General features: G+C 38.1%; 1 protein-coding gene across 5 annotated transcripts in view; it reads right to left on the bottom strand.

The window, feature by feature from the left end:
• Nucleotides 1-24,794, bottom strand: part of LOC5573415 — a 627,799-nt gene that overhangs the window by 27,793 nt on the left and 575,212 nt on the right. For all 5 annotated transcript variants that reach the window (XM_021839307.1, XM_021839303.1, XM_021839304.1 and 2 more), the window contains 3 exons: nt 15,365-15,754; nt 4,147-5,109; nt 3,950-4,076 (listed from right to left, as the gene is read on the bottom strand). In XM_021839307.1, coding sequence (XP_021694999.1) covers nt 3,950-4,076; nt 4,147-5,109; nt 15,365-15,754 — 1,480 coding nt within the window. The remainder of the gene's footprint in view (nt 1-3,949; nt 4,077-4,146; nt 5,110-15,364; nt 15,755-24,794) is intronic.

Raw genomic sequence — 24,794 nt, 5'->3', positions numbered from 1 at the left:
ATCATCTTGGAAAACAATAAATGATCCAAATGGAAGCGATCATCTTCCTATCTTGATTCAAGTTGGTAGTTCAACATGTAGTACAAATGTAGATAATTCCCATATTCATGATTATTCAAAAAATGTTGACTGGATGAAATTTTCTGATTTGATATCCACTTCATTGGTACATTTAGAAGATCTTTGTTCACCAATTGAAAATTATAATCAATTCATTAAAATTTTAGTAAAGTGTTTACAAAAGTCACAGAAAAAACAGTCAGTTTCTAAAATTCAAAAAAATAGGCGTCCTACATTCTGGTGGGATGAAGATTGTTCTATTGCTTTGAAAACCAAATCGAATGCTTTTAAAAAATTTCGTCGCTGTTGTACTAGAGAAAATTATTTGTTATACTGTAGAGAAGAAGCTATGTTTACTCGTATTACTAAATTTAAGAAAAGGAATTATTGGAAACATTTCATTGAAAATCTTGATAGGGAAACTTCATTATCAACCTTGTGGACTGTTGCAAAAAATTTAAGAAATTATGATAATTCTACTACAAATACATTGGAATATTCAGATAGTTGGATTAATCAATTTGCATCTAAAATTTGTCCTGATTTTGTTCCTTATAATATAAATTTTAAAAACAAACAGGCCATCAATTTTTTTCCTGAGCTTTGTTCTCCATTTTCAATAGATGAGTTTAATTTAGCTTTATCTATTACTAATAATACTGCTCCGGGTATTGATAATGTTAAATTTATTGTTCTTAAAAGTTTGCCATATGAAGGAAAAGTTTATTTACTTTCCATATATAATTGTTTTCTTACACAAAATATATTTCCATTAGAATGGCGTGCAATCAAAGTAGTTAGTATATTAAAGCCTGGTAAAGATCCCTCTCTGGCTGATAGTCGTAGACCAATTAGTTTATTGTCTTGTCTTCGAAAACTTATGGAAAGAATGATTTTAAATCGGCTTGAATTATGGGCAGAAAAGAATAAAATTTTTTCCACTTCTCAATTTGGTTTCAGAAAAGGTTGTGGAACCCATGATTGCACAGCACTTTTAGCATCTCAAGTTCAATTATGTTTCAACAGGAAACAGGATGTTATTTCCACTTTTTTGGATGTATCCGGTGCATATGACTCCGTACTTATTGATTTACTTTTTCAAAAAATGAATGATTATAAAATTCCTCACATTTTATCCAATTTTCTCTACAATTTATTTTCTTTCAAAATAATGCATTTTTATCACAATGGATCTTCTAAAATGGTCCGTTATAGTTATTTTGGTTTACCTCAAGGTTCTTGCTTAAGCCCTTTTTTATATAATTTATTCACTAGTGACATATCAGCAATAATTCCAAATGGATGTTATTTTTATCAATTTGCCGATGATAAGGTCATTTCCGTTAGTGGTAAAAATAGAGAAATCATTCGACATTACATGCAAATTTGTTTGGATAATATTGGATTATGGGCTTTCAATAATGGTTTCACTTTTTCAGTTCCAAAAACTAAGTTTATTATATTTTCACGCAAATATTCCACCATAAGTGTAAATTTATACCTTAATGGTTTTGAAATTGAACAAGTAGATGATTATAAATATCTTGGTATTTGGTTTGATTCTAAATTAAACTGGAATTCACATATCAAATATGTTCAGAAAGTTTGTTCAAAAAGAATCAATTTTCTTCGTATCATTACGGGCACTTGGTGGGGTGCCCATCCTTCTGATATGATAACACTTTACAAGACTACAATACGCTCAGTTTTGGAGTATGGATGTTTTACTTTTGGCTGCGCTAGTCAAACAAATTTTTCAAAACTTGAAAAAATTCAAATTCGTTGTTTGAGGATTTGTTTAAAGTTAATGAATTCTACTCATACTAAATCTGTTGAAGTTTTAGCGAGTGTTGTTCCTCTCAAAATTCGTTTTAATGAATTAAATTGTAAATTCCTAGTTCAATGCTTTAATAATAATCATCAAATAATTAATACATTAAAAGATTTACAAGAAATTAATCCAACATGTAAAATGATAAACGCATTTGATTATTGTTCTACAGAAAATATTGTTCCATTTCATTCCAATTGTTTTTATAATTGTGATATAAATGTTCATTCTTTTCATCCGTTAGTTGATATATCTTTACAAATAGAATTAAAACAAATTCCAATTAATGAGTCTTTGCGATTTGCTAAATTATTATTTCAGCGGAAATTTGATGGGTTCGATCCTCAATGTATATTTTATACAGATGGATCTTTCACTAATAATAATTCTGGGTTTGGTATTTACCATGTTGATAATACACATTTTTTTAAATTGCAATCACCTTGTTCTATTTTTGTTGCTGAATTATGTGCTTTATATTTTACATGTAATTTAATTAGGGAATGTTCTCCAAACATTTATGTTATATGTACAGATAGCTTGAGCTGTTTGAATGCTATTAAATCCGTTAGTTTCAATTCTAAATCACATCATTTAATTTTATTGTTACGCAAATTAGTATATGATTTGCAGTCTCGAGGATTTATCATTAAATTTGTCTGGGTTCCAGCTCATTGTCAAATATTTGGTAATGAACAAGCTGATTCCTTAGCTAAACTAGGTGCATCTAGTGGCATTATTTTCAAACGTGACATATTTTATTCAGAATATTTTACTAAATTAAAAAGAAATTCAATCAACTTTTGGCAAATTGATTGGAATTCTAGTGATAAAGGTCGTTGGTGTCATTCCATATGTCCAAAAGTAGATAGAAAACCTTGGTTTAAACATCTATCTGTTGGTAGAAATTTTATTTGTCTTTTTTCAAGACTCATGTCCAACCATTATATTTGCAACAGTCATTTATATCGTATTAATATTGTAGATTCTAATTTATGTGAATGTGGTGCATCTTATCAAGATATCGATCACATTGTTTTTCATTGTCAGAATTATGTTTTGCCCAGGAAAAAAATTATTGATAATTTTCAAAAATTAAATCATTCTGTACCTACATCGGTTCGAGATATTCTTGGCAGTAAATCTCTTGTTATGATGAAAATTCTTTTTGGATTTTTAAATGAAATTCGATTTACTGTTTGATACTGCCTTTCAAATTTTCTTTTCAGAGTTCAAGAAACATATTGTCCCTCGGCTTTCGTTCATCGATGTTTTCCCTTCAAGATTTTGGCTCTGTTATGGATCATTTCCGGTTGAGCCTTTAATATTAGTTTTACTTATTTTATAATGTTTTTCGAAAAGATGAAGAGGTTTTGCGCCCTTTTGAGAAGCATTTCTTAAAAAAAAGAAATCACTCAAAGGGGTTTTTCCCTCTTCCAAATTCTTGTTAAAATAAATAAATAATAAATAATAAATAACTATACGACCTCTGGTTTTCCTATATAATATAGAGAATTTTCACATAGATATTTCACACAGAAAGTAATCTTTGGTGATCAATTATGAATATCGAAATGTACCTTTAACGGTGACTCTATGATAAACTCTCAAAAGCATGGAAAACGATGAAATGAAGATTTGGTATAAAGTTTTGTTTGTGGATACATTCTGTTGCAAACCTTCAATTTCTCATATATTAATTTTATACACCCAAGCATCAATTTGCAATTGTAAATTTATGATTTATGGTACAGTAAAACCATTAAAAGTTGTCTTTCTACTATAAAATAAACTATAAAATTACAATTCACACAATGGTTATGTCCCGTTCAATGGTGGTTCTAAATTATGCAGTAGTATTATTTTTCGACCAAATTTAATCATCAAAGCATGTGTTTGAAGAAGTTTCTATGGTTGAACTCACTATATAGTTATATTACTGTACAACTACCTTAACTTGTATTGTTGTGCAATGGTGTACAATGGTGTGCAATGGTATTATTTTGTTTAACAGATTATTTTCCCGCATTAAAAATATACCGACTAAGTTCTACTTACGTTCAATTTTAGAAACATTATCCAGCAAAAGCGACGCTGACGGCACGTCCAAGCCGCAATCGACGGTGGTCGTCGACGGTTTCTCCACCACACTCGGCAATAGATCGTCTTCGAAGAAGTAGGAATACTGCAATTCAACGTGAATTAATCATTCGGTGTGATCGGGGCTTAACATTCCCTAAAAACCTTAAACTTACATGATTGATGAGCACCTCGACGATCTGGCACTGGTGTTTCATGTCCTTGACGGCCGTCTCGAGCGACTCGTTGGCGGACCGCACCACCGAAGGCCCGAACACGATGGCCAGGTTGCGCGGATCCATCAGGTTCACCTGCGCATTTGTGGACACGATGTTCAGGTGGCGCATCAGGTGCTTCAGCGTTTCGTAGTTGTACGCCGGGATCCGGTGGAGCAGCTGCCGGAGCTCGATCAGTCTTTGCTGGCCGGTCAGCTTGTCGGCGTTGATAAAGCTATGGTACATCTCGTTCGGGAGCAACGGTTCCGGGAGGTTCCGGATGAAGGACTTGAGGAGGGACGAAACGACGTTGACGTCGTCCCACTTGGGATCGCGGAGGGTCACTTCGTCCATACCGCGGTTGACCTGTTCGGTCAGTTGGGATATGGCTGCGGTGTTGCCCGGTATCCGGTAAATTCCTATCACGCCGAGACCTCTGGATTCGACAATGTTGGTGCACTTGGCCAGTAGAAGGGGTACGTAGGGATTTTCGTCCGAAGGTGGACAGAGTTGTAGCGGAACGTTGATGGAGGCTCCGTCCGGTAGAAGCATTTCGGCGTTTTGGGCACCCGGCGATCCGGGTTGGCCTTGCATCTTCCGGAACTGGCGAGCTACGATGCCCTTCCAGGTCTTGGACTTGGGCGAACCGGTTTCCTTATCGGAACTCTCCTTCCCGCTGTGGGATTGATTGCCGCTGGATACGGCCGCCGGAGTCAACACGGCAACGGAGCTCTGCTGCGGAGTCTTCCGGCTCTTGGTGACCGGCGACTGACCCGAGGGTGATCGCGACCCCAGAGCATACTTACGGTGGGACTTCGCCGAGAGGACCGGAGAAAATTCGTCATTGCTCGTCGATTGCACGCTGGTTAGGGCGGCCACCCGTTGCGGTTCCGCCTGCTGACCTCCCAGGTTGTTGATGTAGTCCTGCAAAAGATCAAGAACAATACAAACGATCAATCATTGTTTATCACTAATTACGCCGACGACACACACGATGGTCTTCTGGACCGGGCCAACCACAATACGGCCCATCTCGCGCTGGATGCGACGCTGCTGGTGCCCAGCGTCGACAAAGTGCCGCGGACTACCGTAGGCGCCATCCCACTGGTAGTAGTCCTCGATGATCGGTGCCGTGAGGATCAAATCCATCCAAGTTCACTGTGCGCATTGCACTTGCTTATGCACAATTTTCGCCGTACGGCCAACTTTGATGAGTGGACGTGAGCGAGGTGTTACTGACGTCGTCGTCTAGGCAACTGGCGCGGGGTGGGATTTAGAGGGAAGCCTACTGAGGTGTGTAAATTATCAGCGCCTCACACTTACATCGCCCGAAAGAACACCATTGCAAAACCGGACCGACTACTAGATTGTTTTATTTTGATTGCTATTTTCGGTGCTGGCTGGATGCCCGTTATCAGAGATAGCGTGTGTGCGGATGAGAACCTCTCAAAGAATTCAACTAGCAGTGATAAAGCGCGCTAGATCCAGCGGAAAATTGTTATCTATTAGGACTTTAAGCTGTGGATACAGTACTGGTCTCTTCCTCGAAACTGTATCAAAATCGCACAGAAAAGTTGTTTATTTCAACTTGAGTGGCGGATGTGCGATACCTACTGCTGAATCCGGACGTATCAGTGAGTGGGGCCTTTCTAGTACAGGTATTTCTTGAAATCAGGTAGATAAACAGCGATAATGCCATCCCTCAGTCGTAGTAGTTGTAGCTGTCGTCGTCAGCGCCAGTAGTGGCAACGATGGCGTAGGTGTGAATTTTGAATGGAAACAATTCGGGCTGCAGAACGTGATTGATGATGGGATCATAGGCGTATTCAGGGGATGGTTATCCGAGCAGAATCTGGTTTCAAAATCTTATCAAAATGATATCAAATTTTATTTTCCCTAACATGTTGATAACCGCTTTCTAGATCTGAATCCAACTTCAAAATTTGATATCATTTTGATTTTCCTAGATCTACATTGAAATTTTATTTGTGCATCAAAACTCGATATATCGAACTATGCTAAAAACATTTTTTTGGGATATGATGGCACCCGCAAACAGCTTTTCAAAGACAATCTGTTTTTAACTCGATATTTCCATAAGTCGATTGAATTCTCAATTGGAGGTTTTTACTGTATAAATGCACTCTTTGATACCAACAAAATTTGTTATTATTCTATTTATTTTTATTTTTATTTTTTTTCTCATACTTTGTTAGTTTTCGTTAACTCAATCACAATATGATCATATTGAGCTATCATATACGATTATATAGCCGTATTTTGCGCCAACTCGAACGGATGCTGGCAGCACCCTCTCAGATTTCAACGAAACTTTGCATACCTAAAAGCAACTTCATTGGTGGTCCATTTTTTGGATCAAATTTATACCAAAAATAGACCTGTCTAAATTAAAAACACCCGTAAAAATATACCAAACCACACGCGCATGCACCGGTTGTTGTATTTTTGCGATCCATTTCAAACGTGATCAGCAAAAACAGACATGTTGGAGATGCTTGGAAAAAGGGAGTACCTGGATGAACTCAAAATAAAAAACAAAAATCCCGAAGAAAGCCCCGAAGGCATTCGCGGCGGAACACCGAAGGAATTCCTGATGGAGCTCCGTAGGAATTCTCGGTAGAGCTCCGGAAACTTTTCCGGAAAAACTGCTGAGAAATTCCCTACTAAGCTCCAGAGGAATTTCGGAGGAATTATTGGAGGAACTCTGAAGGAATGTGTAGAGGAATTCCGAAGGAACTTTTGAGGAAGTACGGAGGAATTCCCGGAGCAACTCTGGAGGGATTCCCAGATCAACTCTGGAGGATTTCCCGGAGGAACGCTGGAATATTTCTCGGAGGAATTCTGAAAAAATTCTCACAGAAAATCCAGAGGAACCACTGGACGCACCTCGGGAGGACATCCGAAGGAATTTTAGGAGGAATTCTGAAAGAACTACTGGAGGAACTCCCGAGAAACTGCTGGAGGAATCATGAAGAAAATCTGAGAGAATTATCGGTGGAGCTCTAAAGGACTTTCTGAAGTAACTCGGAAGGAATTCTTGGAGGATATCTGAAAAAAATCATAGAGGAACTCCGAAGCGATCTAGAGGAACTGCTGAAGCGGTCTTGTAGAAACTCCAAGGTAATTGCTTAAGGAACTCCGACGAACTTCCTTAAGAAACTATGGAGGAAATCCGAAACTGGATCAAATCCAGAGGAACTCCGGAAGAATTTATGGAAAAACTTTGCAGCAATTCCCTGTAGAACTCTGGTGATACTTCCGACGAATTGCTGGATGAAATCCAGAGAAATTGCTGGAGGAATTCCTAGAGGAACTTCGGAGTAATTCCAGAAGGAACTCCGAAAAATTACTGAATAAAGTCCGGAAAAATTCCTATGGTTGAGCTCCAAAGGAAATTCTGGAGGCAATCTGATGGAATTCCCGGAATAATCCCGAAGAAATTCCATTAAGAACCCTGAAGAAACTCTTGGAGGACCTGCGTAGGAATTCCTGGAGGAACTGCGAAGGATTTGCTAGAGGAATTGCGGATTTGTTTATTCACAGGAGCTCAGGAGAAATTCCTTAATGATAATCCCGGAGGAACTCTAGAAAAATTTCTGGAAGACCTCTAAAAAAAATTCTGGAGGAACTCCGAGAAATGTCTGGAAGAACTCCGAAAAAAATTCCTGGTGGATCCATGGAGAAATGCCGAAGGAATTCCCGGCAAACATTTTGAGAGAATTTCTGGAGAAGCTCTGAAAAAAATCTTGGAGGAATGCCCGGAGCAATTCTGAAGGAATTCCTCGAGGAACTCTTGAGGAATTCATGGATAAACTTCGGATGAATTGTAGACTTGTAGATAATTGTCTGAATTGTTGAATAAAAATATTGAAAAAAATCTCATTTGAGACCTACACTAAAAAAAAAAAGATTCTCAAAATTTGAAGTCGATCTAAAAATAATTTATTTTTATGAAATTTCAAACAAAAAAAAACAAGTGGAAGTCAAAATTTTCTCACAACTTAATGAAACTCAATAAGCAAGTCCATTTTGACTACACAAAACTGACTTTACTTAAAATTATCGAGAATTTCATATGAACTTTGCCTCATTAGTGACCTACATTAAAAAAAATATATTCAAAATTTGAAGTCGATTTTTTGAAGAAAATTTTTTCTCAACATAGGTAACTGTGTTTTTTAAAGTAAACTGATTATACCAAATTGACTCGCTTATTGAGTTTCAATTAATTGTGATAAAATTGCGACTTTCACTTGTTTAGTTTTGATTGAAAATGACACGCTTTTTTTTATTAAAGCAATAATTTTGTTTGAACAACTTTTTTTTCTCCTACATCTCTCGATGTATCTTATAAGTAAATAAATTAACATATATTATATACCTATCTTGAGACAAAAATGTCATCAAAATAAATTTCGAAAATCTTTTTTTTTTTTTATAAGATTTTTTCAGTACTTTTATACGAAAATTTGGATAATTATCTACAAGTCATACAATTCAATTACATTATTTTGAAAAAAAAAAAGAATAGTGATTAGCAAATCGAATGCTAGTAGAAGACCCATTTGGCCGAACGCAGTTAGTTCGAATTTTGTTACCTCGGAAGAATTTTGAGGGGCCGTCATGGTTACCCCGAATCTCGTTACGAAAAGGATATACAAAAATTACTAAAATATGAACGGAAACGTCAGAAAACAGAACATCACAATGAATTAGAAACAAGCAAAAAACAGACGGCACAAGAGAAAGAGATCATCAGACCTCATTAAAAACGGGAAAAAACTTCCACAGTAATTAACCTTTACAGTACTAGACGCCGACATTAAAGTTTCAAAATTCTGTAACTTCGCAATCGTTTGATCGATTTTGATTAAATTTTCTGGGAAACCACAAATTAGTTATATTTTTGATTCAGGTATTAAGAAATTTCGAATTTGGTGTTGGTTCTGGACTTAAATCCTAATGTGATGGAGTACCTAGGGTATTTTATAATGAAAATTATGGGGGAATGCAAGAAACCTTGTAGGAAACTTTAAAAAGTCAATATAACATGAAAATGTCATCAAAAGCGATCAAACGATTACGAAGTAACAGAATTTTGAAACTTCTCTGTTGACACCCAGTACTGTAAAGGTTAACTGAGAGCTTCCATTGCCAATGTTGCTTTTATCCCATTCCAATATCGTGTGACAGGTTCGATAATACTCTATGCCCAGGGATATCAAGGATATTTCCATTACGAAGACTATGGATTCGCTGGGCATGGAAACCAGACACTTTAAGCATGATTTTGGTTTGTAGTCGCGGACTTTACTGCTATGCTTAAAAAAATCAAATCTGAATTATTAAAGATCAGAAAAATGAAAAAAAAACAGTAGGCTCAAAGTGTAGAACTAAAACAATAAAAATAAAGAAATAATAAGACAGTGAAAAATAAAGATCTAACAAAGCAGAACACAACTAGAGCAGAAACGCCAGAAGACGAAATATCACAATGAAGTGGCAAGTAGAAACTAAAAGGCAAACAAGTAGAAAACAAAAAGATAAGAAAGCAATATTGTGGATATTCTGAGAAACTGAGAAAGCTTCTCTCAGAAGCTGAGAAAACTTCTCTCAGAAGCTGAGAAAGCTTCTCACAGAAGCTGAGAAAGCTTCTCTCAGAAGCTGAGAAAGCTTCTCTCAGAAGCTGAGAAAGCTTCTCTCAGAAGCTGAGAAAGCTTCTCTCAGAAGCTGAGAAAGCTTCTCTCAGAAGCTGAGAAAGCTTCTCTCAAAAGCTGAGAAAGCTTCTTTCAGAAGCTGAAAAAGCTTCTCTCAGAAGCTTAGAAAGCTTCTCACAGAAGCTTAGAAAGCTTCTCTCAGAAGCTTAGAAAGCTTCTCTCAGAAGCTTAGAAAGCTTCTCTCAGAAGCTTAGAAAGCTTTTCTCAGAAGCTGATAAAGCTTCTCTCAGAAGCTGAGAAAGCTTCTCTCAGAAGCTGATAAAACTTCTCTCAGAAGCTTAGAAAGCTTCTCTCAGAAGCTTAGAAAGCTTCTCTCAGAAGCTTAGAAAGCTTCTCTCAGAAGCTTAGAAAGCTTCTCTCAGAAGCTTAGAAAGCTTCTCTCAGAAGCTTAGAAAGCTTCTCTCAGAAGCTGAGAAAGCTTCTCTCAGAAGCTGAGAAAGCTTCTCTCAGAATTCAAAAAAAGCTTCTCTCAGAAGTTGAGAAAGCATCTCACAGAAGCTGAGAAAACTTTTCTTAGAAGCTGAGAAAGCTTCTCAGAACTGAGAAAGCTTCTCTCAGAAGCTGAGAAAGCTTCTCTCAGAAGCTGAGAAAGCTTCTCTCAGAAGCTGAGAAAGCTTCTCTCAGAAGCTGAGAAAGCTTCTCTCAGAAGCTGAGAAAGCTTCTCTCAGAAGCTGAGAAAGCTTCTCTCAGAAGCTGAGAAAGCTTCTCTCAGAAGCTGAGAAAGCTTCTCTCAGAAGCTGAGAAAGCTTCTCTCAGAAGCTGAGAAAGCTTCTCTCAGAAGCTGAGAAAGCTTCTCTCAGAAGCTGAGAAAGCTTCTCTCAGAAGCTGAGAAAGCTTCTCTCAGAAGCTGAGAAAGCTTCTCTCAGAAGCTGAGAAAGCTTCTCTCAGAAGCTGAGAAAGCTTCTCTCAGAAGCTGAGAAAGCTTCTCTCAGAAGCTGAGAAAGCTTCTCTCAGAAGCTGAGAAAGCTTCTCTCAGAAGCTGAGAAAGCTTCTCTCAGAAGCTGAGAAAGCTTCTCTCAGAAGCTGAGAAAGCTTCTCTCAGAAGCTGAGAAAGCTTCTCTCAGCTCAGAAGCTGAGAAAGCTTCTCTCAGAAGCTGAGAAAGCTTCTCTCAGAAGCTGAGAAAGCTTCTCTCAGAAGCTGAGAAAGCTTCTCTCAGAAGCTGAGAAAGCTTCTCTCAGAAGCTGAGAAAGCTTCTCTCAGAAGCTGAGAAAGCTTCTCTCAGAAGCTGAGAAAGCTTCTCTCAGAAGCTGAGAAGCTTCTCTCAGAAGCTGAGAAAGCTTCTCTCAGAAGCTGAGAAAGCTTCTCTCAGAAGCTGAGAAAGCTTCTCTCAGAAGCTGAGAAAGCTTCTCTCAGAAGCTGAGAAAGCTTCTCTCAGAAGCTGAGAAAGCTTCTCTCAGAAGCTGAGAAAGCTTCTCTCAGAAGCTTAGAAAGCTTCTCTCAAAAGCTGAGAGAGCTTCTCTCAGAAGCAGAGAAAGCTTCTCTCAGAAGCTGAGAAAGCTTCTCTCAGAAGCTGAGAAAGCTTCTCTCAGAAGCTGAGAAAGCTTCTCTCAGAAGCTGAGAAAGCTTCTCTCAGAAGCTGAGAAAGCTTCTCTCAGAAGCTGAGAAAGCTTCTCACAGAAGCTGAGAAATCTTCTCACAGAAGCCGAGAAATCTTCTCACAGAAGCTGAGAAAGCTTCTCACAGAAGCTGAGAAAGTTTCTCACAGAAGCTGAGAAAGCTTCTCACAGAAGCTGAGAAATCTTCTCACAGAAGCCGAGAAATCTTCTCACAGAAGCTGAGAAAGCTTCTCACAGAAGCTGAGAAAGCTTCTCTCAGAAGCTGAGAAAGCTTCTCACAGAAGCTGAGAAAGCTTCTCTCAGAAGCTGAGAAAGCTTCTCTCAGAAGCTGAGAAAGCTTCTCTCAGAAGCTGAGAAAGCTTCTCTCAGAAGCTGAGAAAGCTTCTCTCAGAAGCTGAGAAAGCTTCTCTCAGAAGCTGAGAAAGCTTCTCTCAGAAGCTGAGAAAGCTTCTCTCAGTAGCTGAGAAAGCTTCTCACAGAAGCTGAGAAAGCTTCTCACAGAAGCTGAGAAAGCTTCTCACAGAAGCTGAGAAAGCTTCTCTCAGAAGCTGAGAAAGCTTCTCACAGAAGCTGAGAAAGCTTCTCTCAGAAGCTGAGAAAGCTTCTCTCAGAAGCTGAGAAAGCTTCTCTCAGAAGCTGAGAAAGCTTCTCTCAGAAGCTGAGAAAGCTTCTCTCAGAAGCTGAGAAAGCTTCTCTCAGAAGCTGAGAAAGCTTCTCTCAGAAGCTGAGAAAGCTTCTCTCAGAAGCTGAGAAAGCTTCTCTCAGAAGCTGAGAAAGCTTCTCTCAGAAGCTGAGAAAGCTTCTCTCAGAAGCTGAGAAAGCTTCTCTCAGAAGCTGAGAAAGCTTCTCACAGAAGCTGAGAAATCTTCTCACAGAAGCCGAGAAATCTTCTCACAGAAGCTGAGAAAGCTTCTCACAGAAGCTGAGAAAGCTTCTCTCAGAAGCTGAGAAAGCTTCTCTCAGAAGCTGAGGAAGCTTCTCACAGAAGCTGAGAAATCTTCTCACAGAAGCCGAGAAATCTTCTCACAGAAGCTGAGAAAGCTTCTCACAGAAGCTGAGAAAGCTTCTCACAGAAGCTGAGAAAGCTTCTCTCAGAAGCTGAGAAAGCTTCTCTCAGAAGCTGAGAAAGCTTCTCTCAGAAGCTGAGAAAGCTTCTCTCAGAAGCTGAGAAAGCTTCTCTCAGAAGCTGAAAAAGCTTCTCTCAGAAGCTGAGGAAGTTGTTTTCAGAAGCTGAGAAAGCTTCTGTGAGAAGCATTCTCAGCTTCTGTGAGAAGCTTTCTCAGCTTCTGTGAGAAACTTTCTCAGCTTCTGTGAGAAGCTTTCTCAGCTTCTGAGAGAAGCTTTCTAAGCTTCTGTGAGAAGCTTTCTCAGCTTCTGTGAGAAGCTTCCTCAGCTTCTGGGAGAAGATTTCTCAGCTTCTGTGAGAAGCTCTTTCAGCTTCTGTGAGAAGCTTCCTCAGTTTCTGTGAGAAGCTTTCTTAGCTTCTGAGAGCAGTTTTCTCAGCTTTCGCGAAAAGCTTTCTCAGCTTCTGTGAGATGCTTTCTCAGCTTCTGTGAGATGCTTTCTCAGCTTCTGCGAGAAGCTTGCTCTTCTTCTGTAAGAAGCTTTCTCTGCTTCTGTGAGAAGTTTTCTCAGCTTCTGTGAGAAGCTTTCTCAACTTCTGTGAGAAGCTTTCTCAGCTTCTGTGAGAAATACTGGAAGACCGACAAATTAATGAAATGTTCAAGAGGCAGAAGCTTTATTATACAGAGTAAAAAATATGCTGCTAAAAGGCAAAAATACTAGAAAGCATAAAAAGCAAATAAAGAGTGAGAAAATGAAGTAGATCTTAGAAGGAAGGTAAAAAAACCAGGAGGTCATAAAGAAAACTATATGAAATGCTTTGATAAAGCTCCAAGTAAAAACACTAGTACGCAAAAAATCATAATAAATGAAGAAAAACAGGTGCAATAAATATGAACAGTTCAGCAAACATTGAAGACTGAAAAATGTAGACAATAAAGCAGACAACATCAGTAGACAATTTCATGAACGGAAAATTTAACCGAGAGGAAGATTTGACGACAAGAAAGTTAAACAGTTGAAAGACATAAACATAGGGAGGATAGTAAAATAATCAATAAAGAACAAAAGTAAAAGAAAACATAAATTGCAGAACTTGTGTATGATAATCTGCAGGACGTAAAGAAATAGAAAACAGAAGGACAAAAAACAGTACCATAGAAACATTAGCATATGCATTGAAACTAAGAAGGCAATAAAAAGACAAGGAGACATCAAACCACAGCAAATACTTGAAGGCAGGCTTACAGCTAAATATAAAAAAGCTATCAATTTTACGAAATCTATTTCCAATACATAGATACCATACAGCAATATAGGATCTCGCCCGTTTTCACAGGAATGTGTTTTTTTTTTTAGTGGGAGGGTTCAAAAGCTACATGATCAGTATTCACCGTGGTAAGTGATGCGATTCAATTTAAAAAGTTATCTATCAGTACGTGGACATGTTAAATGTCAAACTGTTCAAAGGTTATTCATAGTAATGACGACAAATAAATGAATTTCAATTTGATCTATAATACAGAAATCAGGGCTAATGCCGACACTTATGATGAAAAACCGTCCATAGTTTGTATAACAATTTAATAAATGCAATTGCCCCAATATAAATGTGTGTGTTACAAGCATGAAACGAGCTCACCAGTTGATCAACCATACTCGACTGAAGTCACAAACTCGGCATCAACACGCAAAAGCTGGGATGGAAAATAGCTCTGATGATCCACGGAAAAGAATTATTAGACTCGTGGAACAGATTAGGATCAAGAAGCCTTCCTCAGCCGAGCTATAAAGCAAAGCCATGCTGAAGGTGGCTGGGTTCGATTCCCGGTCGGTCCGGGATCTTTTCGTAAAAGGAAAATTCCTTGACTTCTCTGAGCAAACTCTGCTCAAGATTTTGAGCAACCTCTATTCAACGTTCTGAGCACACCCAGCTCAAGAATCTGAGAGAATCCATCTCAAGTTTCTTGACGAATTTTGCTTCGATTTCTCAGCAAATTCTAGAGATGATTTCTGGCAAACCTTAGTTAGGACTCTGGGCAAACTCGACTATAGTTATGTGTAAATTTTCAACTAGGTTCTGACGTTATGCAGTTTTCAGCATCCTAAGTGGTATTTACAACGAATCGTCAAAGAAATACAAAATCATCATTACTCAGGATTCGGAGCAATTTCCTCTCAAATTTCTGCACAACCTCTGATCAGAAATTTGAGCGTAACTCAGGACGCTTAGTAATATTTGCTTCAAATTCTAAGCAAATACAGATCATATGCTTGAGCTAATACAGCTCAGGATTCTCAACAAGTACATTAAAATTTGTACAAAATTCTATTCTCAGTTGATGATACTAAAAGAGTGCTATTCAGATATTGAAAACCATTCAAGTTCCAGTAATAAGCTGCTCAGGATTACGAGAAAACACTTTTGCTTCATAGAGGACATTTGGTTTAGAAATCGGAGCCAATTGAGCTCATACTGTTTAACCTGTTATTCTGAGCATTCATGTTTAACTCCAATTTGAGAGTAATACGACGTAGTGTGACAGCACCCACATATGACCTGAAAGCGCTCCTATATACACCCATGTCCCATCAAATTCTTGTTATCTTCCTATCAAATTGTTACAAACACATCACCTGTCCAATTAACGAAACAAATCAAAACGCTGAGCAGTTCTCCAATGACGAGTCTACCTTCTATCAGATAACGCCGCCATAAAATCTGAGTCCAACACGTCACCGATCATCGATAAGGCCTCAAGCAACCCCCTCCCAGAGGAACAACATAAACCCCCCTCTTCCCATATCCCCCTCGTACTCACACTACTATTCAGGTACTGACTGCTCCGGCAGACGGTCCGCAGCGAGTCCATCCACAGGCGCATATCGTTGTGGGAGTCGGCCTGCAGCAGCAGTTCCCGCTCGTAGCCCTTGTACAGCGACGGCGACCCGGACGATGGCCCCACCGAACTGAGTCCGGCCGACTGCGTGTGGTGCACCGCCAGATGCTGATGGGACTGGGCTGCCGTTGGACCTCCTCCGCCCATCATGGCAAACGGATGCAGCTGGTGCGGGTGGTGGTGTTGCTGCTGCAGGTGCGGATTCGGGTAGCCCCCAACAGTGGTCAGCTTGAAGACGTTCTTCCGCTTGGTGTAGTTCCCTTCGGCCACGTGGAAGTTGGTGAGATCGATTATTCCGGACGGTTCGGGGCTCTGGACGGGGAAAAAACAAGAAGACGAAGAAGATTCGTTAGTGAGTTTGAATTGAAGGATTGATTTGGACAATGCACACGAAAATGTTTAGCGCCCGAAAAGTTGGTTTCAGAGGTCTCCGAACAAGTTTTCCGGAATGTTGAGACTTTAAGAAAGCATTATTTTGTGATGTATCCTGGCAGTGAGATAGTAGATTGTAGATAATTTCACTATTTGTAAATTTGATGAACATACTTTAGCTCTAACTATTGAGAAATAAAAGTTGGGTTATGTTTCGGAACATCTGGTAATTGGATAAGCTAATTCTGACTTTCCGATGCCTAAATTATGTAAAATTTGTCAAGATTCTAATGGAAATCATTTTTCCTAAATTTTCAAACCAATTAAAGTTGTCTGGCAAACACCAATGTTGAGTTATCAAAATAGATTTTTCGAAATTTAACCTCACTTTTAACCGTGAATTGAATTTAAAGAGATATGGGTTAATTTTCGTAAACGTAATTAGTTTTGTGCTTAGATTTTAATTTGCAAATTTTTGAGATTTTGCATATGTTCCTAAAAGTTATTCAATTCGATGAAATATGGTCAATGTACCAAAAGCCGATCAGCTGAGAACGAACATTTTGAATTAAAATCTAATAATGAAGCCAGCGCACAGTGTTTTATTTTGTCAATTTAGTGCGCTTTTTGAAAAGCGCCCAAAATCAAAATGATCTTATTCTTGTTTTAAACTTAAGTTTATTAAGAAAAATGCTTGAAAAATTGATTTTTTTTATAACTTACAAATGCTTAATTCTTGTTTGATGTGTAATCTCACATTTCGTACTTTTTACATTTTTCCAATATCAACCTTTCAAAGAAGTTGAGCATGATGATATTAATTTTGCTCCAAAACTGTGTTTCCGTTAGTTACACGAAAAATATAATATGTTGCAGAAAAATAATTAAAAAATCATATTTTTGAAAGCACTGTAAAACTTAAAATGTTTATTATTATCAAAAATAGGTAATCAGAAGAGGCTTCAAGGAAAAATAGAAAATTATAGGGATGTTCAAAAATATAAATTACAAAAATCAAAAACCAAAATTTACAAATTTGGGGGTAAACATAAATCATTGCTTAAAACGTGTTTAGATCGATTTTAGATAGCAAAAAATGATATTTAGATCAAAAATTTAAATGTGGGTATTAGAGGGTTAAAGCGCATCTTTTGATGCAAAAGTATTGTTATCAATCCACCTAGCAGCAGGGATGCCAAGTAAATTTTTCAAAAATCTGGAAGATTTCGAAAATTTGTCTGCAAAACTCTAGATTGCTAATATCATATATGGAGAACATTACAAATTACAGTCGACTCTCCACAACTTGATGTTCTATAACTCGATGGATTTTTCGATCCCTTCAAGTTTCCATACATCCTGCTCTCCACAAGTCGATATTTCTATAACTCGATGTCTCCATTAGTCGATGTCACGTGTGAGTAAAATTTCTCTCCATAACTCGATATCTTCTACAAAATTGTTTCTAAAATTGTAAGCTTTCATACTGTGTCATTTGAAACTAGGGTGGTCCACAATATCACACATATCATATAATCAACTTTTTTATTTGTAAAAATACTAGTATATGCTCTTAGGCAACGCGGTAGAACATGAAATTTCGATCAACTTTGCCAAAAAAAGTTTTTCTGTAGCTCAAAATTTGACCAATCTAGAGCATTTTTTCATAATCATCGCAGGGTGGTCCAACAAAAACAAGTTTGTCAACTCTAGTTTTTTTTAATATTATTTTCTCGTCAAAGTCGTCTATGAACGACTTTTAGAACTTAACAAAACGCAAATTTTCATGCAAAAAGATTGTTGATATCTATTTTAGTTCAAAAGTTATTAAAGTTTTTGTGATAAAAAATATTTGACTTTCAAGACTGGGCTTCGTAGCCGTGCGGTTAGTGCTACCGAGGCATTCAGCCGCATCGTGCTAAGGAGTGTGGGTTCGATTCCCGCCTCATGCCGAAAAACTTTTCGACAGGAATGTTTTCCGACTGTGCCACTGGGCGTTGCATGCTAGTCCGTTGTCTAGTGTGGTGCTTCCTTCAAAGGGCAAATAGCCCACTGGAAGCATTAACGTGTAGTGTCTTTTAAAGACGTTTTATTAGAGTTACAAAAATAACACATCTGTAATTTTTTGATATTATATACAATTTTATTTTGTCTTTTGAACGCCGTCAAAAAATATTTTTTATATTTGCTCCAATCAGAGATATTCACAATCAAAGTAGGTATGTTTTTGAGAGAAAAACAACTTTTTTTTGGCAAAGTTGCTTGAAATTGAATGGTCTACAACTTTGCTGAAGCATGTATAATATAATTTCTATAAATAAGAAAGTTAGTTACACAATTTCTATGAAAATGTGGTCCACCCTAATTTTCAATAACACCAAACAAAGGGCTTAACTAATACAAACAACTTTGTAGAAGACCGTTTTTGTCTAATGTTTCATTCCAAAGCTCAAAATGCATCTTTCCGCGTAAAACTGATTCCTGGACCATAGTGCATTGACTACTTTTGGTTTGGAAGCAAGTTACAATAAAAGTTAAAAACCAAAAATGGTCCCCCCCCCATGGTCCCTTCAATATCGAGTTAAAGAGTATTTACAAAACCTTACAAATTCATTTCAAATTTTATCCGGATCTTCCAGATTTTTGTAAAATAGGGCCTCAAAAATCTGGAATATTCCAAACAAACCTGGAAGGTTGGCAACGCTGCCTAGCAGTGAGATAGAAAAACTATTTTTTCAAAACATTCAGATAGACATATGGTGTCTTCGGCGAATTCACTCTAAAGACAGAACATGTCTTGAAACACGTCCCACGGATCACTGGAAAGTGAGCCCTTGTCAGGTTGGGCAAACAAGTTCTACTAGCGATGGATATCGCAATTGTAAAACGCGTGTTGAAAGCATATTTAAAAGACTTTGCGATCGAACCAAAGTCAATCTAACAGAATTACAGGTTTTATACGTTATTTCGTGTAATTTTGCAATCGACACTACAGATTCACATTGCAAAGAATGTGGATCGAGTGTTTGAATTATTTTCGGTGCATTCGACGAGTTTTTCGATTCATATGTAAACAAACTTTCTTTATCAATCCTACGTGTTTCGAAGACAAAATTCTACACGATTACAAAACGACGAAAGTAAGATTCTCCACTTTCGCAACCTAACCGCTACTTTCGCCGCTCCGTTGTATGGAGAGACAAAGTGACTTAACCACGAATCAAAACAAAACACTACTTGAGTCGATTTTACACTGGTACAAAAACGTCGTAAGTAACTGATTGAAACTGCTTATCATTTTGTCATACATTTTTTGTGGGAAATGATAGAAAATACCTAGTGTTTTAACGCGAGCTGATTGCATGCAAAATTTAAGCGATATCAACGGTAAAAAATGTTAAAAAGGGGATTTATTTTAAAACAGTTTTAGAAGAAAGGTTGGGATTCTTATTAATTAACTTTCTCAAAACCGTATGACAGTTACTTACGTCGATTTGAAAACGTTATCGAGAAATGTTCCTTAAAAATTCCTAACCGTGTGCTAGAATTAGAAAATGTAACTTGATCGATCTCTCTTCATCGATCCTCACTTCTGTGAATAAAGGAGAGAAGATGCGGGTTTGTTGGAATTATGGCAATTTGAAACAACTTTGTCGAAGACATGATTTTTCTATCTCTTATAACTTTTTGAGATATACGCCGTTGTATATATTTGTTCATTTGGACTCTCATAAGCTCCAATCAGCTCCCATGAGGGGTCAGATCAGCTTGAACTTTGTATGGAGAAAACTAATGAAAAAAAAACGGTTCCAATTACATGTTCGACATTTGGCGAATAAAATTGTCAATTGTGATGAAAGTGTAGAAAAAAAAAGATTCTTATTATAATCTTGACAAAATTTAACATAATTTAGACGATAGGAAGTCACATTTTATAAATTAACCGAAACTCAATCTATTCGGCAATAGAAAGAGCAATAGTCGATGAATTTCTTTCATTATTAATTTTAAGATTCTCCAATCTATATAGAAAAGACTGCAACATGCCGGAAGACTTTTCTCTAAGAAACAAAAAAAGTTATACATACAGAAATCTTAAGACATTGTTGACGGGGTTGATTGTCTAATGGCTACCGCTTCTGCTTCATAAGCAGAACGTCATGGGTTCAATCTCAGCCCCGTCCCTTTCCTCATACTTTGTAGTTGTATCATTCACTTGCTTCGATTTACCACTTTTAACCCGTACGGGGCTGACATACAAAATTGAAACAGAACCGGTTGAGGATCTATTTGTTATGAAAATCATAGATAAATTGAAAGATCCCTGTAAATAACTGTTAAAGAAAAGATCCCAGTAAATAACCGTAAAAGTTCTCATAAGAACAGGTTCTGCTGAGGAGCAGGTCCTTTCTCAATCGGGACATAACGCCTGAAAGGAGAGGAAACATCCGAATCACATTTCCAAAGCTTTGATGATGCCCTTAGAGATTCTGCGATATCAGATGTTGAAAACAAGTGAGATACAGTACCAGTAGATATTGTAAAGATTGCCATCAGAGTAATTTAAAATTCATAGGACAACCAATAAGCTTCGAAACAGTTATTTTTAACTATAACGGAGATTTGTGATCAAGTATGGATATGTTAAAAACATTTTATTATTCAAAATTACGTTGCGTATAGAAATTGATGCCCACAACTTCAGTGTGTTCTGAAGACCTTGAGATTATCAATATACATAGCATATAATATTTGAGTCACATGAAGCTTTATGGATAGGAACGAAAAACGCTCAGGATAATTGGGTTAGTATAGACTGTAGTAGATTTGGTAGACCATAAGGACCTGAATTCCAGGACGTCTTGGATGACTTCCAATATTCAATTTCTTATCAAAATTTGTGGATATGACTGTTAAGGCTTAGTGAGTACTATAAACCAACAAACGTAGATATCAATCGCTAAAAAAATACTTATGAACCTGTGTTGATTGGGGGGTCTGTAGCCTTGAGGTTACGCTTCCGCTTCATAAGCGGAAGCTCATGGGTTCGATTCCCAGCCCCTCCACAAAAAAACCCGTCCAGCCATCAGAAGACGCCTCACGGAGCACATCCATCCTCCGTCAGTATCAGATGGTGACTGAGACAAACTGACCCTCTTCGCAGGCAGCAAGCCTCACTAATAGCAGAGCTCTCTCCTACCTGCTCGGTGTGAGAGTAAAAGAATAGGAGAGAGTGAAACTAGATGTAAATATAGATAAGTTGAAAATAGATCTGTATCGATAAAGCAGCTACAGATCAACTGAGTCCGGCACAGCAGTGGCCACGAAAAAAAAAAAACTGTGTTGATCATCACAAAGTTCCAGAATATTCTGGAGGCCTTACTCTTACTCTTTAGATTGAAAATAAATTTTAAAAATATCCTGAGCCTTCGTAACTTATTACAAATAACAAGTCTGTTCACATTTTGTATGAAAACATTTCGTTTCCAAATGGTAAATGAGTTCTAAAAGGATTTATGTGATTTTTACCCTACCTGACCCAGAGATGTTCTGGAATAACTTTGTTCACAATACTTCGGAGCTAAACTTTCCCATCACTTATGAAACTACAACTAATAGTGAAGCAGTCCTTAAAATTTCATTAAAAAGTATGGAATTACGTTCAAATACGAGCAATTTGAATTTTGTATGTCAGCCCCGTAGCCTACGGGTTAATACATCAAAGTTGATCTATCACAGTTCGAAGCATTTGCTAGAACCCGAGACGGACAGAAATAAACCGTTTCCCTACGCTTCCATTCTTTCATCATTATAACACGTCTTTCCGTACGCCTGATACATAGCTCTGCTAACCAAACAGCAAGCCTCTCTGCCATAAAAATTACCCCACCTCTTCACCCTTCCCGCATGAACTGGCGTAGACGCAGTGGTATATACGGTCTACCGTGGGAGCCAGTTGAATGCATCATCAACTCCTTCCCCTTCCCTCATTGCATTGGTCTGCATTTTGGATTCTACCCCATTACCCCGAATCCCATTACCTCGAATTCCAAAACCCCGAACGACCCAACACCCCGAATGACATTACCCCGAATTCAAATATCATGGGGAAATGTCATCAATAACAGCATGTCAAGTTAATTGTAAATTCGGGGAAATTGCATTCGGGGTGATGACATTCGGGGTAATAGGGTAGAATCTGCATTCTGACGTGGCAGGCACCATTGTTGCCTAAAAATAGAGGATCGCCAGCACTTATACACTGAGGGAGTCTGATCTGGCGATACTGGAGTAGCAACCACGGGCGGCCAATCAAGCTCAAGCTCAAGCTTATACAGAAATCTTAAGACATTTCCGAATGAATCCTTGAATAATATCCTGAAGATATTCCTGATGCTCTCTCTGCAATAAACTTTGAAGTTATCCTTAGAATTTTCGAGGCAGTCCAATTACGCTAGTTTTTTTCCAAAGACTATCCCAGAGTTTCCCGAGCTTTTGAAAAAATTCGTTTAGGCATTGTTCCAAAAATTCCTGCGCTGATTTGTCCAGTTATTGTTCCTTTCCATATGGATTCCTTGAAGAATTCACCCGAGTTTGTCTTATAAATTCCACCAGGGGTTATTCGATGAAATCTATTATGAACTCTCCCAAGAATTCCTCAATATTTCCGGACTACCGATTCATCATGAAGTTCGTCCAGAAATTTATTTTAAAATTTATACAGAAGTTCTTGCAGATCTTTCAAACATTTCCACAAAGTTGTTCACGAACACACGAACTTTCCACGACTTACCGTTTTCGAATTAAATTGAAAAGTCTCTCGGTTACTTACTTTTGTCTTTGAACAACCCTCTGAAACTCTGTGTAAAATGACTGCAATGTAATAATTCCCTTACAGGCAAAACTTCAAGTTATTTGTAGTTCGTCATCCAAATTTCAGCCAATTCGGACTACCAGAAGCTCAGATACAGCACCCTAAACTTGGGCATTTTGTATGGAAAAACAGCATTTGGTTACTAACTTATGTCACTGACTGTATCTACGGTACGCGTATGTGTCAAAAGATACACACAATATTGGAATTAAATGGTACAGTACTAAATTCGGTTTTTGCATCTTCTTTTTCCGGAAGTTACCTTAGAAGCTCCTTCGGAAGTTCTTCTAGGAGTTTTTCCTGAAGTTCCCCTAGGAGGTTTTCGGAAGTTTCTGTAGGATTTTTTGCCGGAAGTTTCTCTAGAAGGTTTTGTGGAAATTCCTGTAGGAGTTTTTTTTTTCGGAAATTCCGCCGGTGGTTCCAATTGGAGTTCTTCCGGAAGTTCATCTAGAAGTTCTTTTAGGAGTTTTTTTTTTCCTGAAGTTCCTCTAGGTCTTCAAGAATTTTTTTTTCGGGGTTCCCCTTCTGGTTCATTCGGTAGTTCCTGTAGCAGTTCCTCCGAAAGTACCTGTAGGAGTTCTTCCGGAAGTTATTGCCGGAGTTCCTCCAGAAGCTCCTTCTTATGTTCCTGCAAAAGTCTTTCCGAAAGTTCCTCGGATTTCTTCTGGAAGTTTCACCGGAAGTTGATCTTCCAGATGTTCCTCTAGGATTTCATTCAGAGAGTTCTTCTGGAAGTTGCTGTACAATTTATCCCGAAATTTCCTCTAGAAGTTCTGCCAGCAAGTCCTCTAGAAGTTCTTCTGGAAGTGTTTCAGAGATTTCTCCTGAAAGTTCCTCTCAATGTTCCCCCGGAAGTTCATCTAAAATTTCCTTCGGAAGTTCCATAAGAAGTTCTTCCGGAAGTTTCTCTAGAAGCTCTTTCGGAAGTCATTCTAGGTTTTTAAGTTCCTCTCGGATTTTTTTCGGGAGTTTCCTGTAGGAGTTTCTTCGGAAATTCCTGTAGGAGTTTTTTCAGACATTCCTGTAGGAGTTCCTCTGGAAATTCCTGAAGGACTTCCTCCGGAAGTTGCTGCAGGAGTTCCTCCGGAACATTTCTGTAAGAGTTCCTATAGGAGTTCCTTCAGAAGTTATTGCAGAAGTTCTTCTGGGCATCCGGTAGCAATTCACCCAAAAATTCCTTTGTAGTTCCTCTAGAAGCTCATTCAGAAGCTCTCCGGATTTCTTCTCGAAGTTGGTGTAAAGTTTATCCCGAAACTTCCTCCGGAATATTGCAGATTTTTTTAGGAGTTGCTTCAGCAACTAGAAGTTCTCCGGTAGCTCCGGAAGTTTCCCTAAGAGTTCCTATGGAAGTTTTTCTAGAGATATCTTCAGAAGTTCTGGTAGAAGTTCCTTCGGAAATCACTCTGATTTTTGCAACGAAATACTCCAGAAGTTACCCAGGAGTTCCTCAAGCTGTTTCTTCCCAATGAGATATTCTGGAAGTTGCGTTAGGACTCCATCCAGGAGAGTTCACTTGGAGTTCATTCTGTTCAAGAGTTAATTCAAAAACTTCTCCAGTTCTGGAGTTCCTCCAGAAGTTTTTTTAGAACTTCCTTCGGAAAATCCTCCAGAAGTTATTCCACAAGTTTCTCCAGGAATTATACCGGAATCGTGTTCGGTCCGCGTGATACGAGTGCGTAAAAAGAATCGCGTTCCTCAGTTAGTCTGTATGCTTCGAGTAAATCAGCAAGTGGATTGTGGCTGGTGAGCTCGTTTCATGCTTTCATTTCAAATCTGTAAGATTGCACATCTTACGTTACAACGGTGGGACGTAAATATGATGGTTCGTCACTGTGAGTGTCGGAAAAACATGAAAATTTATGTCACTGCTAGGAGAATTCATCACAATAATAATACTTACCTAAGAAGGGGCTCTACACCCAAAACAAGACCTAATTCCAACAAATATTTAATACCGTTGCATATACAGAAAATGTAAGATTTCCGTACAGAAAATGTGGGATATCAATACAATCACTGTATGAGAGCCTTACATTCTCTGTATATGCAACAATATTATACAACATTTGTAAGGTTTTCATGAAGAATTGTGTGGACATTCCGCCT

Source organism: Aedes aegypti, chromosome 1 (genome assembly GCF_002204515.2).
Source record: "Aedes aegypti strain LVP_AGWG chromosome 1, AaegL5.0 Primary Assembly, whole genome shotgun sequence".
NCBI classification, from domain to species: domain Eukaryota; kingdom Metazoa; phylum Arthropoda; class Insecta; order Diptera; family Culicidae; genus Aedes; species Aedes aegypti.
The sequence above is the reverse complement of the archived record's forward strand: the minus strand, read 5'-3'. Positions and strand labels throughout refer to the sequence as shown.